We start from the raw sequence: 18,234 nt of genomic DNA on the forward strand, positions 1-18,234 counted from the left end.
CCCACAACCCTGGCGTTGCAAGCGCCATGCTCTACCAACTGAGCTACACGGGGCTAGTCTACCTGGTAAAGTTCATGATGCCGTCGACCTTAACAAGGGTCACAGGACCAGTGGACGGAAAATAGCCCCATAACATCAAAGAAACACCACCATATTTTACCCTAGGTATGAGGTACTTTTCTGCATGCTTCTGTTTTTCAATGCCGAACCCACACTGGTGTGTGTGGCCAAGGAGCTCTATTTTCATGTCATCTGACCAATCTGTATGGAGGAATGGTCTAAGATCCCTCCCAACACGTTCTCCAATCTAATAAAGCATTTTAGAAAAAGGCTCAGTGTAGTTAACCTCGAAAGGAGAAGACGCTAGAGTATTGAAAACAGGGGTGCCAATAATTTTGGACCCTTATCTTTCTTCGATTTTTTAAAATTAGTTGTTAAACAAAATCTTTCTCTGAGCAATTGTATTAGTATAAAATAATATATTTTCCTCTTTTTTTTTGCATACAATATAGCTCAGTATTTGTATTATTTATTTATTTTATACAGTATTTTTGGCTGATCTTTATCAAGGGTGCCAATAATTATTGACTTGACCGTATTGGAGTCTATTCATTCGAAACATGTTATTACAAGGCAATTGACAGCTATTAGACACCAATTCATTCTAGAATTAGGCCTAGTTTAAATTATCCAAAGCATTTTGGCTCTGTATATTAAAGCAATTATATTTTTCCATTGTTGTTAGGGCATCGACCTTACAGGAATAATGAATGTGGCAGGTGCTAGTTTTGTTCTCTCTACTGTAGCACAGATGAATGTGGCAGGTGCTAGTTTTGTTCTCTTTGCTGTAGCACATATGTAACCCCAGAACCCTTGCTGTAGATAGCCAGGTGGGAGCTCTAAGGAGAGCCTTACATCATTACCACCATGAGGTGGGACCGACAGTTAACCTGTTAATTCACCACCGTGGTGAATGCGTCAGTGGCCAGATGCAAGGTGGGAAGGTCACCCAGAATAGACTCAAATTAGATACATATGACATTTATCTATCTTAATGAAATTACATCCAAAAGGCTTTATTGGCATGGAGTCTAACCACATAGAATCATATTAAATCTGACGACGGAAATGAGACCTCACCCTCGTGAGATCTCAATGGGAAACTGGTTTGATACACTTACTATTTCTGTGACAATGGAAATGCACTTCATATTTTTTTCCTCTGCAGGTACCAGACTGATGGTGTTGTACGGCCACCTGGTGGATAATGTGAGCACTCTCGATTGTACTGCGCCCTGCAGTGCAGTAGGTGTCAGTATGTGCTTTTTCATCCTTTTATGAAAAGTATCTTCAACCTGGAGGAGAACCAGGAAGTAACTCCGTCGTTTGTTTAGATTATAAACTAGCTAGCTCTTGGCAACTTCAGGAGTTACGTTTTTACTTGCTTTAGAAAGTAAAAGGTGTAGCTAGATAGAGTAATTCAAAACAGCATCATAACATGAATAAAACAGAGAGTGGAATCATGAGCTCAATGCTTGTTGTTGTGGCCGTTGCCTGTGTCCTCGTTAGCCGAGCAGGATGTCAGACTACTACGCCAACGCCATCGATTTGTAAGATACTGTTCCTCAATTTTTGGTAACGAAATGTATCAACAGCATGATTCAGTATTGGCATTACTCGTTTCATTTTTTGGTTTGTTTGCATGATGTCGCTTGCAATGTCTCGATGGCTAGCTAGCTAACTAGAACTGAAATGCGTCATCAGCTAACGTTAACTTGCTAGGTTAGTAAAAATCAACAACTTTGAGTTGGTGTGACATGCAAAACTAGTCTGGCGATTTAGCCGATTTTTTTTGCGGGGCACAGCTAAGACTTACTGAATGCAAATAAGAACACACATTTCCTTTCATTTCAGTTTGCAAAGCGTTCTCAACTTGTGACTCATGCATTCAAAATCCAAAGGTAAGCAGAATATTATGTAACACTTCTTATTTGTAAAACATATACATTATCGCCTTGCCTACGATCACTCAGGCTATGTTCAATAAAACAAAATATATATATTTTTGTCAATTTGTACAATTTTATACAAGGGTCACATCATTGAAACTAATGTCTGAATCGATTTAAATTACTCTATAGAAATTAGGGCTGGGAATTGCCAGGGACGGCACCATACGATATTATCACGATACTTAATGCCGATATGATTTGTATTGTGATTCTCATTATTCCATATGTATTGCGTTCCGTTGTTCCAAACATATTGCGCACCATGTGTCTGCTGCAGAGGGACAAGAGAGCCATGAGAAAATAAGTTTTGATCAGTCATGGAAATAAAAATGCTGAAAACAAATTCGCTCCCTATTTAAAAAGAAGATGGAAAACAATCTATGAAGGAAAAATACTGGAGTTTTGGTAAAGGTACAGCCAACTAGGGCAAAATTAATGTTGTGATAGGCTAATGATGAGTGTCTTGTCTTTTCTCAGTGCCTGTGGTGCATGACCAATGGCACGTGCACAGACTACCCAGTGAGCTACATTCTGCCTCCACCTGCAGTGTGTAAACTGTCACAGGCACGATGGGGAGTGTGTTGGGGTGAGTTAAATTAAATTTTTACACGATGGGACCTCCCATTAGACCTCCTGATGTGGGTGCAGGCGTTAGTCCCACCCAAGCAAGAACACACCTGATTGTACTAAATAACTTAATGTAGTGTTTGATTTAGACATGGATTAGTAGAATCAAGTGTGTTACTACTTTGCCAGAACAAAAGCCTGCGCTGTACCCACATCAGCCCTTGGAGGGCCACATGCTTAGTTGATTGTCTGTTCAGGTCAATATAGCAACAATCAGATGTAATACATATTAGTACATCTGATTGTGAATGGTGGAGCCTTGTTGGCATAGTTCAAATTGTATTGGTCGCGTACACTTATTTTGCTGATTTTATTGCAGCTGCAGTGAAATGCTTATGTTTCTAGTTCCAAAAGTGCAGTAATACCTAACAATACACACAAATCCCACAAAATGAAGAAATATCAGAATGAGCAATGTCCGAGTCTGGAATATAAATATATTCACCCTGTGGCCAGTTTATTAGTACTGGGTTGGAACCCCCTTTGCATCCAGAACAGCCTGAATTCTTCGGAGCATGGATTCTACATGGTGTGGTGTTCAAACGTTGCTCAATTGGTATCAAGGGAAACATTCCTCTAACCATTACACCACCACCACCACCAGCCTGTACCGTTGACACCAGGCAGGATTGGGCCATGGACTGATTGTGTGCCCACTGGTGCCGCTTCTTCTTGTTTTTAGCTGATAGGAGTGGAACCTGGTGTGGTCGTCTGCTGCAATAGCCCATCCGTGACGAAGACCGACGAGTTCTGCACACCACTTTTGAACCGCGCCGTTATTTGCCTGTTTGTGGCCTGCCTGTTAGCTTGCACGATTCTTGCCATTCTCCTTTGACCAATCATCAACGAGCTGTTTTCGCCCACAGGACTACCGCTGACTGGATGTTTTTTTGTTTGTCGCACCACTCTCGGTAAACCCTAGACACTGCTGTGAGTGTAAAGCCCAGGAGGCTGGCGGTTTCTGAGCTACTGGAACCGCCGTGCCTGGCACCGACGATCATACCAAGCTCAAAGTCACTCGTTTTGCCCATTCTAACGTTCAAACAGTAACTGAATGCCTCTGTCTGCCTGCTTTATATAGCAAGCCACGGCCACGTGACTCACTGTCTGTAGGAGCTAATCATTTTCGTGAACTGGGTGGTGTACCTAATAAACGGGCCATTGAGAAAGTATTCACACCACTTTACTTTTTCTACATTTGGTTGTGTTTGTTAAAGGCTGAGATTTTGTCAATACCCCATAATGTGGAATTATGTTTTTAGAAATGTTGACAAAATAATTACAAATGAAAAGCTGAAATGTCTTTAGTCAATAAGTATTCAACCCCTTTGTTATGGCAAGCCTAAATAAGTTCAGGAGTAGAAATGTGCTTAACAAGTCACATAAGTTGCATGGACTCACTCTGTGTGCAGTAATAGTGTTTAACATGATTTTTGAATGACTACCTCATCTCGTTACCCCACACATACAATTATCTGTATGGTCTCTGTCGAGCAGTGCATTTCAAACACAGATTCAACCACAAAAACCGTGGAGGTTTGCCTCGCAAAGAAGGGCAGCTATTGGTAGATGGGTAAAAATAAAAAAAGCAGACATTGAATATCCCTTTGTGCATGGTGAAATTATTAATTACACTTTGAATGGTGTATCAATATACCCAGGCACTACAAAGATACAGGTGTCCTTTCTAACTCAGTTGCCGGAGCGGAAGGAAACTGCTCAGGGATTTCACCATGAGGCCAATGGTGACTACAAAACAGTTACAGAGTTTAATGGCTGTTATAGGAGAGAACTGAGGATGGATCAACAACATTGTACAGGAGTTACTCCACAATACTATCCTAATTGACAGATTGAAAAGAAGGAAGCCTGTACAGAATAAAAATATTCCAGAACATGCATCGTGTTTGTAACAAGGCACCAAAGTAATACTGCAAAAAATTTTGCAAAGCAATTAACTTTCTGCCCTGAATACAAAGTGTTATGTTTGGGGCAAATATAGTGCAACACATTACTGAGTACCACTCTCCATATTTTCAAGCATAGTGGTGGCTGCATCATGTTATGGGTGTGCTTGTAATCGTTAAGGACTGGGTCAGTTTTTCAGAATAAAAAAGAAACTGAATGGAGCTAAGCACAGGCAAAATCCTAGAGGAAAACCTGTCTGTCTGTTTTTCCACCAGACACTGGGAGATGAATTCACCTTTCAGCAGGACAATGACCTAAAACACACTGAGTGTAGAAAGAATTAAGAACAACACCTTCCTAAAACATTAGGAACAACCCCCTTTTCCCCTCAGAACAGCCTCAATTCGTCTGTGCATGGACTCTACAAGGTGTCGAAAGCGTTCCACAGGGATGCTGGCCCATGTTGACTCAAATGCTTCCCACAGTTGTCAAGTTGGCTTGATGTCCTTTGATTGGTGGACCATTCTTGATGCACACGGGAAACTGTTGTGTTGCAGTTCTTGACACAAACCGGTCTCCTGGTACCTACTACCATACCCTGTTCAAGTCTTTTGTCTTGCCCATTCACCCTCTGAATGGCACACATACACAATCCATGTCTTAATTGTCTCGAGGCTTAAAAATCCTTCTTTATCCTGTCTCCCATTCATCTACACTGATTTGAAGTGAATTTAACAAGTGACATCAATAAGGGATCATAGCTTTCACCTGGATTCACCTGGTCAGTCTATGTCATGGAAAGAGCAGGTGTTCCTAATGTTTTGTACACTCTGTGTACACGAGTTGCTTACCAAGACGACATTGAACGTTCCTAAGAGGCCTAGTTACAGCTTTCACTTAAATCGGCTTAAATCTTATGGCAAGACTTGAAAATGGCTGTCTAGCAATAATCAACAACCAACTTGACAGAGCTTGAAGAATTTTAAAAAGAATAATGTGCAAATATTGTACAATCCAGGTGTGCAAAGCTCTTAGAGACTTACCCAGAAATACTCACAGCTGTAATCACTGCCAAAGGTGATTCTAACATATTAGTACAAAAATGTCTAAATGCATGTTTCCCTTTGTCATTATGGGGTATTGTGTGTAGATTGGTGAGAAGAAAAATCTTTGATCAATTTTGAATTCAGGCTGTAACACAACAAAATGTGGAATAAGTTAAAGGGGTATGTATACTTTCTGAAGGCACTGTATCTATGTATATAAAGGTGTGTGTATAGACCGTATGGACAGTATATGAAAAGAAAAGGTGTGTACAGCAGTAGTTATATAGGATGAGCCTTAACTAGAATACAGTATATACAGTACATATAAAGTGGTTAAAACAGTATGTAAACATTATTAAAGTGACCAGTGTTCAGTGACTATGTACATAGGGCAGCAGTCTTTAAAGTGTAGGATAGAGTACCGTGTGGTAGCTGGCAAGTAACAGTGACTAAGGTTCAGGGCAGGGTACTGGGCGGAGGCCGGGTAGTGGTGACTATTTAACAGTCTGATGGCCTGGAGATAGAAGTTGTTTTTCAGGCTCTTGGTCCCAGCTTTGATGCACCTGTACTGTCTCCGCCTTCTAGATGGTAGTGGGGTAAACAGGCCGTGGCTTGTTCAGGCCTAGCAGATGTCAGTCAGCCAGCCTGCCCCCTCTGGCTGTTCTGTGTTGATTAAAGAGCTGCCCCACTGACTGATCCACAAACACACACACACACACACACACACACTGGGGCTGCCTGCTGGAGCTGCCTGCAGGGGCTCTGATCACAGGCCTCTGGGCCACAGATGACAACAGCATGGGGTGTCTGGCTGGTTTCTGAGCACAACCATGGGGTTAGATACCAGGGCTAGATACTAAGGAATAACACACTTTCCACACTGTTGTTGTGATCATTTTAATAATGAAAGAAGAGATCAAATATTTTTTGGGAAAAAAATGTTGGGCCACAAATATTGGCATATTTAATCAGGAATACAATGTTTTATGACATGAGATTTTGGAAACAACCATCTTTGTCCAAACTAGTTACTAATCAGTTTACAAAGCCTTCTCAACTTGTGACTCATGCATTCAAAACCCAAAGGTAAGAAGAATATTATGCAACAATTTTTGACCAACATTACTTTTGTCCAAACTAAATCGAGCAAGTGCTAAAATCTTGACATTAAACCCCACTTGTAATTTCAAAAACACACCAGCAGGTGGCAGTATTGTCTAACACATGTGCACTGTTGAAAAGGGGTCTGAGTGCCAAGCTGAGCTTTTCATATCGCTCAATCACAGGCTGGTTCCGCTCAGGCTTATTAAATAATACTGCATATCTGACTTTCTCAACCAATCAGTATCAGTGCAGTCTGTGCACCCCTCATTTGAATCTGTTTGATTCCTCATGGGTTTATTAGTCATATACCTACATATTGGTAGAATAAATGCATAATCACATTAATAATGAAATGTTCTCTTCATCCTTGATAAAGGATAGTGTATTGTGAACATGTGTGAAATTCAAATTCACTTAAAAGTCTAATAAACTTGAAGCATGTTGTTATTTGTTCATATCTTGACCTTTGAACCTTTCTCTGTTCCAGTGAACTTCGAGGCCCTGATCATTGCCATGGCAGTGTTAGGCGGGACCATCCTCATCAGCATCACAGTCTGTTGTTGCTGCTGCTGTTGCTGCAAGAAACGTCAATCAGGGTAAGACAGGAAGTGATGTCACAGAATTGACCTTTCTAGCCTAATATTAAGGGATACTTGCATAGAATGGCAAGGGCTTTATCAGTCGGTCTTGTTCATAATCCTAGGAAACCTCCACACTAACCATGTCTTTCAATACCTCAGACGCCTCATAAATGTGCTGATATTACTCATATCCAACATGAAATTATTCAAAATGCAAATCTCTATTAACGTGCACCATCCATGTACAGTGGTTATACCCTTTTATTAAAACAGGTAGGTGCAGTCCTGGATGCTGATCCAGTCCTGCTTGTTATGCGATGCTAGGAGGGAGGAAGAACAAACTGTCACTACATAGTGGAACGTCAAATGTCAATCAAATGCTTGCTGGCCTGACACCCTGATTGGCAGCCATTTTAAATGCAGCCGCTCTGTGCATGTCAACCATCTATCCTAACTAGACATGAAGGCCGTGACGATGAGAAAACATGTCTGTCCCATATGAAATTCAACTACAGACACGCTCACACAGTTCATATTTCTCACCTCCCAATCATTGGAATGCATCTGCATATATTGCCAAAATGATTTGTTCCATTTTAAGATTACATCCAATTAACAGAGATGACACCTCTCGTTTCATTTACATTTACATTTTAGTCATTTAGCAGACGCTCTTATCCAGAGCGACTTACAGTTAGTGCATACATTTTTCATACTGGCCAGCAGAACCTCTCACCTGTCAGAACCTCTCAACCTTTCCCAGCTTACACAAGAGCAGCCTTACATTTTGCATAAAACACAAGCAAAAGAATAACAGGAGACAGGATCTATGCAAAGTGAAGAACAATGTCTTGCAGTGTTATTGTTTACAAGGAATTCTGTCCAAGTGTCATTTCCACTCGGAGACAATAAAGTATATTATAAACTGGGTGGTTCCAGCCCTGAATGCTGATTGGCTGACAGCCGTGGTATATCAGACCGTATACCACGGGTATGACAAAACATTTATTTTTCCTGCTCTAATTATGTTGGTAACCAGTTTATGATAGCAATAAGGCACCTCGGAGGTTTGTGGTATATGACCAATATACCACGGCTAAGGGCTGTTCTTAGGCACGACGCAATGCGGAGTATATGGCCATATACCACACCCCCTCATGCCTTACTGCTTAAATATACTGTACAAGGAAAGTGTGTTCTCAGACCAATCTGTGCTAGTGTGTGTCTCTATGGGTCTGTAGACCGTGATGTTTCAAGGTGATTGTAACGCTGGCTGTGTCTCTGTGTCTCACCAGGCCAGACAGAGATGAGGAGAGGTTTGCCAGGAGGAGAGAGGAGCTCAGACAGCGTGCTGATGAACGGTAAGGACTCATTAGTTATCACACCCTCAGCTTCACACTGGCTTTCAAACCACTACTAAAAGATGCTCCATTTTATCAACACAAAGATTTGTGTGAGCCCACACTGTTAGTTGCTTTGATTTTTGGTGAGGTGCTTGTATCCGTTTCAATGCTAGAAAGCACTTCCCACAGCTACCTAGTCAGATTCAGAGTGTTCTACTCTGTTGCTGGTGAGCATCTATAGAGACATTCTCTGTCAGGGTTGGAGATTTGAACAGTTGGTGAGCACCGTCCCCATGAGAAATACTGTGTGTGTGTGTCTGCCTGTGTGTATCCCCAAACACCAACCGAGAGGATTGTAATCACTGACTCCAGTTCTTAGTCCTCAGCAGCTGCACTTTGATAATGAGGTCATAAGTGTGTGTTGAATAAAGAACAGGCTACTACATCTTGTAGTGTAGTGGTAGAAATGGGATTCTGAGCCACAGTTCCTCCGACACAGAATCACTGTGTACTAAAGCTGGTCCGGAAGTCGTCGTCTGTCCGTTGGTCCACCCCCCCCCCCCCCCCCCCCCCCGAGAATAGCCTGATGAGTTGTTTAACGTGGTGAGCAGTCAGTCATGCAGAAAGACAGTCGGTAACGGTAAGCTTCTCATGTCACGTGCTGCATGGTGTGTGTGGTGTACTGGGGAGTCTTGTCTCGCTGTGTGTGTGTGTTTCTGAATTAAACCAGCCTCTGTGAACCTTTCTTCTTTCAAGCCAGGGAATGTAGAGTAGACTCACTCAGTCAGTTCCTGATGTGTCTCAAACCATCATAGTCTGTGTTAGTGTACTGACTACATAGACAGTGTTGCTGTTCTGATGGGAACAGAGAGGACCCAGGTCTGTTTTAGGCACCATGGGAGAGGAGGGAACTGTACTGATCTACATAGACAGTGTTGCTGTTCTGATGGGAACAGAGAGGACCCAGGTCTGTTTTAGGCACCATGGGAGAGGAGGGAACTGTATTGACTACATAGACAGTGTTGCTGTTCTGATGGGAACAGAGAGGACCCAGGTCTGTTTTAGGCATCATGGGAGAGGAGGGAACTGTACTGATCTACATAGACAGTGTTGCTGTTCTGATGGGAACAGAGAGGACCCAGGTCTGTTTTAGGCATCATGGGAGAGGAGGGAACTGTACTGATCTACATAGACAGTGTTGCTGTTCTGATGGGAACAGAGAGGACCCAGGTCTGTTTTAGGCATCATGGGAAGGAGGGAACTGTACTGACTACATAGACAGTGTTGCTGTTCTGATGGGAACAGAGAGGACCCAGGTCTGTTTTAGGCATCATGGGAGAGGAGGGAACTGTACTGATCTACATAGACAGTGTTGCTGTTCTGATGGGAACAGAGAGGACCCAGGTCTGTTTTAGGCATCATGGGAGAGGAGGGAACTGTACTGATCTACATAGACAGTGTTGCTGTTCTGATGGGAACAGAGAGGACCCAGGTCTGTTTTAGGCATCATGGGAAGGAGGGAACTGTACTGACTACATAGACAGTGTTGCTGTTCTGATGGGAACAGAGAGGACCCAGGTCTGTTTTAGGCACCATGGGAGAGGAGGGAACTGTACTGATCTACATAGACAGTGTTGCTGTTCTGATGGGAACAGAGAGGACCCAGGTCTGTTTTAGGCATCATGGGAGAGGAGGGAACTGTACTGATCTACATAGACAGTGTTGCTGTTCTGATGGGAACAGAGAGGACCCAGGTCTGTTTTAGGCATCATGGGAGAGGAGGGACCTGTACTGATCTACATAGACAGTGTTGCTGTTCTGATGGGAACAGAGAGGACCCAGGTCTGTTTTAGGCACCATGGGAGAGGAGGGAACTGTACTGATCTACATAGACAGTGTTGCTGTTCTGATGGGAACAGAGAGGACCCAGGTCTGTTTTAGGCATCATGGGAGAGGAGGGAACTGTACTGATCTACATAGACAGTGTTGCTGTTCTGATGGGAACAGAGAGGACCCAGGTCTGTTTTAGGCATCATGGGAAGGAGGGAACTGTACTGATCTACAAAGACAGTGTTGCTGTTCTGATGGGAACAGAGAGGACCCAGGTCTGTTTTAGGCATCATGGGAAGGAGGGAACTGTACTGACTACATAGACAGTGTTGCTGTTCTGATGGGAACAGAGAGGACCCAGGTCTGTTTTAGGCATCATGGGAGAGGAGGGAACTGTACTGATCTACATAGACAGTGTTGCTGTTCTGATGGGAACAGAGAGGACCCAGGTCTGTTTTAGGCATCATGGGAAGGAGGGAACTGTACTGACTACATAGACAGTGTTGCTGTTCTGATGGGAACAGAGAGGACCCAGGTCTGTTTTAGGCACCATGGGAGAGGAGGGAACTGTACTGATCTACATAGACAGTGTTGCTGTTCTGATGGGAACAGAGAGGACCCAGGTCTGTTTTAGGCATCATGGGAGAGGAGGGACCTGTACTGACTACATAGACAGTGTTGCTGTTCTGATGGGAACAGAGAGGACCCAGGTCAGTTTTAGGCACCATTGGAGAGGAGGGAACTGTACTGATCTACATAGACAGTGTTGCTGTTCTGATGGGAACAGAGAGGACCCAGGTCTGTTTTAGGCACCATGGGAGAGGAGGGACCCTCTAGAGAGATTACAGCACATCCCCAGAGTCTGGAGATGGAGCGGTTAGGGCACAGCTAAGTGCTCTGAGCCCTCTGTCATCTGTGCCACAGATGGGGAGCGTTCTACAGAACAACTAAACAGACATAAGTTACCACATCACAGCCCCACCATACAGCTCCACTCTAACTATCCAGCTCCATACTCCACCGACTCTTACTGTATCTCAATGTTTCGAAATGTCCCATTGAAATAATACAGGGAATAGGTTATTTTTGGGGAGGTCTAAGACAGAGATAGTTTAGAAAGTGCACTTGAGTCTTTGAGATTGTGTTCATCCCTCTCGCTCTCTTCCGATTTCTTCCGGTCACTCTCCCTCCCTCCTCCCCTCCCACTTGTTGCCTTGGTGCATGGTTATGTGGGAGTCAGTCAGTCAGCTGAGAGGGAGGGAGGTGGGGGTGACAGATGGTGGTCAGGACAGCCTCTGCTCCTCTCTGCTCCCTGTGTTGTCAGCCTGCCTCCTCCACTGATTGCTGCTCCACAGATCACTACCTGGCATTAAAGAGCCCAGACTGATTTACACTGTTGTCTTTCTTTGTGTGGGACTGGCACTGGGGACCCAGTTAATTTACGTCCCTTGAGGGGCCAACAAAACAATCACAACCGCCTCCCCTCCCTGCCTCCTTTGTGTCACCCATAAAGGGAAAGCAATGGCCGGGTGGCAGGCAGGGCTGCTGGCTCCTCAGCCTGCCCTGTGCTCGTATTTCACCTACTGCTGTCCATGCCGGGGTAAAACACAGCGTCTTGTTGTTTACGGGCCTCTATCAGGGGCCATGGGGAGGTAAACAATGACACTAAAGCTGCCTTAAATAATGTCAGATGTCTAAAGGCTTAATGCTGCCACTTTAAGGCATGGCAGCTTCGTTCAGCAAGATGGAGGGTGGAGTCCATTTTTGTTTGTAGACGACAGATGTAGATGCCACTTTTGTTATTGATCGCTTTTGACAACCGCATTTGATATCTCCACTACTGCAGTGACTGCAGTCTGTTTTGTGGGCTTGATAAGGTATGTGCAGCTTGGCCAAAGTTCTTCCATTAAGCGGTGCTCCTCTGAGGAGGCTGGGGAGTATGGTGTAGGAACTGTGAAGTGTCACTGGTGAGAAAGCTGAGGTGCTAAAAGTGTCAGTGTGAAACACCCACTGACTGAGTACGTTTACATGCACACTCATAATTAGATATTAAACTGATTATGGCAGTAGGCCGAGTATGGCATTAGTCATGTAAACGCCTTACTCTGCGGAAGGTCAAAATGGAAGTTAAAGCACCTGGTCTTCTGAGCAATCTTTTGAATTATTAGGACATGTGAACAGCTTAATCGGCGTTCCAGCAGTGTATTTGATCTGCGCATGTGACAGCACCGGTAGTGCAAGCCTCCCTCTAATGCGTGAGTGAAGTGAGCTTGGGAAAATTGAAAGTATGCATCTTATAGTTTTCACATACAAACTTTTAATGTCCGAACTCAGAATCAAATAGGCTTAGCAAAAATAACATGGTCACTGTGGTAGAATGTTTATTTTGATTAGTAATTTTCTGCATTTATCAAAAGTTCCATCGGGTAGGCTAGCCTGATTTCAGATGTGTCCATTTAAACAGGATTATTAGGGAAATCGTTCTTCTTGCAAAACATGTCAACGTATTAAACAAACTATTAAATTCATCTGACTGTCCACAATAATCGTATGATTGTGTAAAATGTAACAGTGCTCACTGACTGCTGGTTTAAAAAGTATGAGGCTTGTATTCACAATCTCATTCATTACCCAGAAGTACTGACTGAGAAGACTTTATGAATCCTTCATTTCCTAATGTTTATTATCCTGTGCTGTGTTCTTCTGTTCTCGGGTTATTATATGTTCCAGTGTTGGTTATTGTCATGTTACTGTGTGATAGAAAATGACAAACGTTGTCCTCTACTCTTACAGGAAGGTGGAGAGGAAGGTGAGGCATGATGACATCCGCAAGAAGTATGGTACGTATCTCCCTCTTTAACTTATAGAAGTTAGGCTAATATAACTATTTTAGGTATTTTATTAGGATCCACATTAACTGTTGCCATAGCATCAGCTACTCTTCCTGGGGTCCACATGAAACATGATACAAAACAGATCAAGGACAGAACTACATAAATGTATATAATGGTATGTCTCAACTTTTTACTAGCAATTTATCTTGTATCTGATATGAACCTATTGACTCCCTCTAACCTCCTATGCAATTAGACCCAAGAAACATCTCCTTATATAATCTGACCCAATGACCTTAGTCTACTTCCCCAGATATGAAAGTCTTCTGAGACTGTACATTTACAAGCCTCTTACCGCTCTGTGACCTGATGTACTTTACATAGGCATAATGGGATGAGCATTCAGCATTCATTGTCCTCTATCCATAGGGGCATCCATTTCCATATTTTCTAGGGTGTTGCTTATTGAATTTCCATCCTCGGTCACGTTAATGCATTATTCAGCATAGTGAACGTGTCACAAACAAGCCAACTCAGCCCACGTATTGGTTACTTTACCTCAAGTCTCTCGAAATCAATTCTAACACGATGCATCACACTTTGGATGTCAGATACTGGGCATCTCATTACCATCTGCATGTTAGTACAGGTCAGCACAACACACAGTTCCCCATGTTGAAACATCGATACAGAAACACAGGCCAACTCGGTCTCAGGTCATATCTTGATTCTGAATACTGTAACAACCCGTAAGGCTCTGTTAGCTGGTTTATTCAGTATGCCAGACAGTGTAGGAGAGAGGAGGGAGAAGAGAGGTGAGGTGACTAGGAATGAGCAGCGGTCTATAGGGCAGTGGGCTCCCTGGGGTGAATAGGAATGATGGGAGATATGAGCACTGCAGTCAGTCCCAGCGTTGACCGAAATGCGGGTGGGATTCCCGGACTTCCTGCTTATATCCTCCTGATTCCAGGAATTATCCAACGGAGGTTTCTGGAAAACCTAGGAATTTTGGGAAAGTCACCGGCATTTTTCAGTCCTTAGTCAGTCTATAGGAATTATGGGAGTTATGAGACAAGCAGCTGCCTAAAGGGCAGAGTGTCCCTGGGGTCTGATACTGTGACCTCTGCTAGGCCTCTGACCCTGGGACTGGAGAGAGAGCGAGGGGGGAGGGAGGGGGGGGGGGGGGGGGGTATATAAAGACATCTGCTTCTGGTTAAGTGTGAGAGGGGGGTAGCATAACTCTAACGCTCCATATTCCTAGTGAAAACGATCTATTTCTCTGTTATTGATGTTGTAATGTTTGAGATTTTTCCATACATTGCCTTCATGTGTGTGTATGTCTTGTGCCTGTGTGTTAACATGTCTTGAGGTGTGTGCGTTAACATGTCTCGAGAAGTGTGTGTGTTAACATGTCTCGAGGTGTGTGTGTTAACATGTCTCAAGGTGTGTGTGTGTGTGTTAACATGTCTCGAGATGTGTGTGTGTGTGTGTTAACATGTCTCGAGATGTGTGTATTAACATGTCTCGAGGTGTGTGTGTGTTAACATGTCTCGAGCTGTGTGTGTGTGTTAACATGTCTCTGTGGTATTGTTTGCAGTTCCACGTCAATTGTGATTTTCTGTATGGACAACATGACAGAGTGATGGATGGCGTTCTCCTTCACATGCCTCCTGCTTACAGCAGTCTATGTACATCAGGGACCGTTTGGCATTTGTCTGCTACTCAAACAAGCTGTGTGTGTGTGTGCGCCTTTCACTCAGTCAATCCTCAGAGATCAAACAAGACCTAGTGACCTGCACCACATTCCCATAATCTCCACAGCCTCTGTACAACCCCTAGACAGCCTCTGTACAACCATGGACCATGAACTATATAGAATACTAGAATGGACATTAACCTTCTTATGATGGGATAAATGTTAGCCATTTTGGTCAGGGAGTTGGTCAACCATGGTTTGCCAGTGCTGTGATAAGATATTGTGTAAAATAATGAATTTGAAGAATTTATCTGCACTGTATGTTTGTTAGCTAGCTAGCCTTCCAGTTTTAGAGGAATGATTCCAATAGTGTTTTAACTTAACTACCAATTTGCCAACATTCCTTTCAAACAATGCAGTCAATACACAGCCATACACTGGCTGAAATCAGTTGATGATAGGACTTGTAAATGCAACAAGTACTGGTATTGTATCATATATTAGCTTTCCAAGAAAACAAACATTTTGACATTTATGGTCTGTTTACATATATTTTAGAGGCTATTTATACAGAGAATTTGTATAAAACCCATATAAACTGTATTTGTAATTATTACAGTATTTTAAGGAGACAATTCTATTACACAATTTCTGATATCACATCCCTTACTTTTATTTTCCTGCATATGTAAAATCAGGAATATGCCTCTACCGCCATTCATTACAATTAGACTCGTTTGGATTTCTCCTTGACCAATATGGCTGCCATTTTTACCACATTCTGGAACTTTTAAGGTTTATGACACAGCCCCTCTAGTAGTTTAATAGGATCTCTATGCTCTAGACAGCCTCTGTACAACCCCTACACAGCCTCCGTCATAACCCAACAGCTTCTAATCACTGTTTTTCAATGTTCCCCATCCCTCCTTTATTTCTCTCTCTCTCTGTATTTGATTTTACAGGTCTTGTCCCTGACTCTGACCACCCATACAGCAAGTTTGAAAATGAGTAAACCAGAAACCTGTGTGAGAGTGAAGAGAAGAGTTGTTCAGATGGCCCTGCTCTACTCTGCTCCATCCTCTTTGGGCTGACTATCGTCCTGTCCTGCTGACTGTTTTAGCTTAGCGAGCAGAGACGCCCTACTCTGACACACACACATCAAGACCTGTCTATCATCATGGTTCATGTAAATCAGAACCTTTGCCTATAATGATCGAATGCAGTTTTTATTCATTCATTTTAGGTTCTGATTGAAAATTATTCAAAGTTTGAGAAAATTGTATGTTTGTCACACGATTTAGAAGTTTGAGGAAGTCTGTAATATTTAGTTTGCTGTTGGAGACGTGGCACTGAGTGGAGCTTCTTAACTTTCTGCACATTTTCTTTGTATTTTTGTGAAATCTGATTTAAAGAGCCTTTGTTTTAAATTATTGTAATGTCTGTGAGTACCTTTGCGCTTTGTATATATTTCATAAACCAAGATCATAATAATCTTTGCTCATTCTGATACATTTCCTAATGAAATGTTTGTCATTTAAAGTAAAATGTTGAAAGTGTTAACGACAAGCCTAAGATTGCCAAGCGTCGGCTGGAGTGGTGTGTAAAGCTCGCCGCCATTGGACTCTAGAGCAGTGGAGTTCTCTGGAATGACGAATCACGCTTCACCATCTGGCAGTCCGACGGATGAATCTGGGTTTGGCGGATGCCAGGGGAACGCTACCTGCCTGAATGCATAGTGCCAAATGTAAAGTTTGGAGGAGGAGGTATGGGGCTGTTTTTCATGGTTCGGCCTAGGCCCCTTAGTTCCAGTGAAGGTCAATCTTAATGTTACAGCATACAATGACTTTCTAGACGATTCTGTGCTTCCAACTTTGTGGCAACAGTTTGGGGAAGGCCCTTTCCTGTTTCAGCATGACAATGCCCCCGTGCACAAAGCGAGGTCCATACAGAAATGCTTTGTCGAGAATTGTGTGGAAGAACTTGATTGGCCTGCATAGAGCCCTGACATCAACCCCATCAAACCTTTGGGATGAATTGGAACGCAGACTGCGAGCCAGGCCTAATCGCCCAACATCAGTGCCCGACCTCACAAATGCTCTTGTGGCTGAATGGAAGCAAGTCCCCGCAGCAATGTTCCAACATCTAGTTGAATGCCTTCCCAGAAGAGTGGAGGCTGTTATAGCAGCAAATGGGGACCAACTCCATATTAATGCCCATGATATTTCTATGAGATGTTTGAGCAGGTGTCCACATACTTTTGGTCATGTAGTCTACCTCATCAGCCTCTCCACCCCTCCTTATTCATAACCATACCCCAATCTACCAGATGTCTGGATTGTGTTGCCTGTCCTCATAATGACCTCATGTTAGCCAATTTAATACCCTGTATGGACATTCGACATCTTAATGACAGCGCTACTATGGAAAGTTTAAACGCAACATGTAAAGTGTCGGTCCCATGTTTCTTGAGCTGAAATAAAAGATCCCAGAAATGTTCCATATGCACAAAAAGCTTATTTCTCTCAAATGATGTGCACAAATTTGTTCACATCCCTGTTAGTGAACATTTATCCTTTGCTAAGATAATCCATCCAGCTGACAGGTCTGGCAGATCAATTAACTGATTAAAGAGCATGATCATTACACAGGTGTACCTTGTGCTCGGGACAATAAAAGGCCACTCTAAAATGTGCAGATTTGTCACACAACACAATGCCACAGATGTCTCAAGTGTTGTGGGAGCGTGCAATTGGCATGCTGATTGCAGGAATGTCCACCAGAGCTGTTGCCAGAGAATTGAATGTTAATTTCTCTACCATAAGCCGCCTCCACCATCATTTTAGAGAATTTGGCAGTAAGTCCAACCGGCCTTACAACCACAGACCACATGTATGGTGTTGTGTGGGCGAGCGGTTTGCTGATGTCAACGTTGTGAACAAAGTGCCCCGTGGTGGCGGTGGGGTTATGGTATGGGCAGGTATACGCTGCACACACTGATCAAAATGGAAATTTATTGATGGCAATTTGAATGCAGAGATACCATGATGAGATTCTGAGGCCCATTGTCGTGCCATTCATCCGCCGCCATAACCTCATGTTTCAGCATGATAATGCACGGCCCCATGTCGCAAGGATCCGTACACAATTCCTTGAAGCTGAAATTGTCCCAGTTCTTCCATGGCCTGCATACTCACCAGACATGTCACCCATTGAGCATGTTTGGGATGCTCTGGATCGATGTGTAAGACCGCGT

At 43.2% G+C, this 18,234-nt stretch overlaps 1 protein-coding gene across 1 annotated transcript; it reads left to right on the forward strand.

Moving 5' to 3' along the window:
* The first annotated feature begins 1,314 nt into the window (after positions 1–1,314).
* On the forward strand, positions 1,315–17,478 carry LOC311140689 (pituitary tumor-transforming gene 1 protein-interacting protein-like). Its single transcript, XM_084175866.1, has 7 exons — positions 1,315–1,610; positions 1,915–1,961; positions 2,490–2,598; positions 7,185–7,293; positions 8,574–8,639; positions 13,245–13,291; positions 15,944–17,478. The coding sequence occupies exons 1-7, from the start codon at positions 1,499–1,501 to the stop codon at positions 15,991–15,993; spliced, it is 540 nt and encodes a 179-aa protein (XP_084031992.1). The 5' UTR covers positions 1,315–1,498; the 3' UTR covers positions 15,994–17,478.
* Positions 17,479–18,234: the final 756 nt, after the last annotated feature.

The sequence above is a fragment of the Coregonus lavaretus genome (genome assembly GCF_964263955.1).
Source record: "Coregonus lavaretus genome assembly, chromosome: 13".
Taxonomy (NCBI): domain Eukaryota; kingdom Metazoa; phylum Chordata; class Actinopteri; order Salmoniformes; family Salmonidae; genus Coregonus; species Coregonus lavaretus.

Coding starts and splice junctions, on each gene's coding strand:
- LOC311140689 (XM_084175866.1), top strand. CDS start 1,499: ATGAATAAAACAGAGAGTGGAATCATGAGCTCAATGCTTGTTGTTGTG. Junction 1,611..1,914: donor TACGCCAACGCCATCGATTT/GTAAGATACTGT, acceptor CTTTCATTTCAG/TTTGCAAAGCGTTCTCAACT. Junction 2,599..7,184: donor ACGATGGGGAGTGTGTTGGG/GTGAGTTAAATT, acceptor TCTCTGTTCCAG/TGAACTTCGAGGCCCTGATC.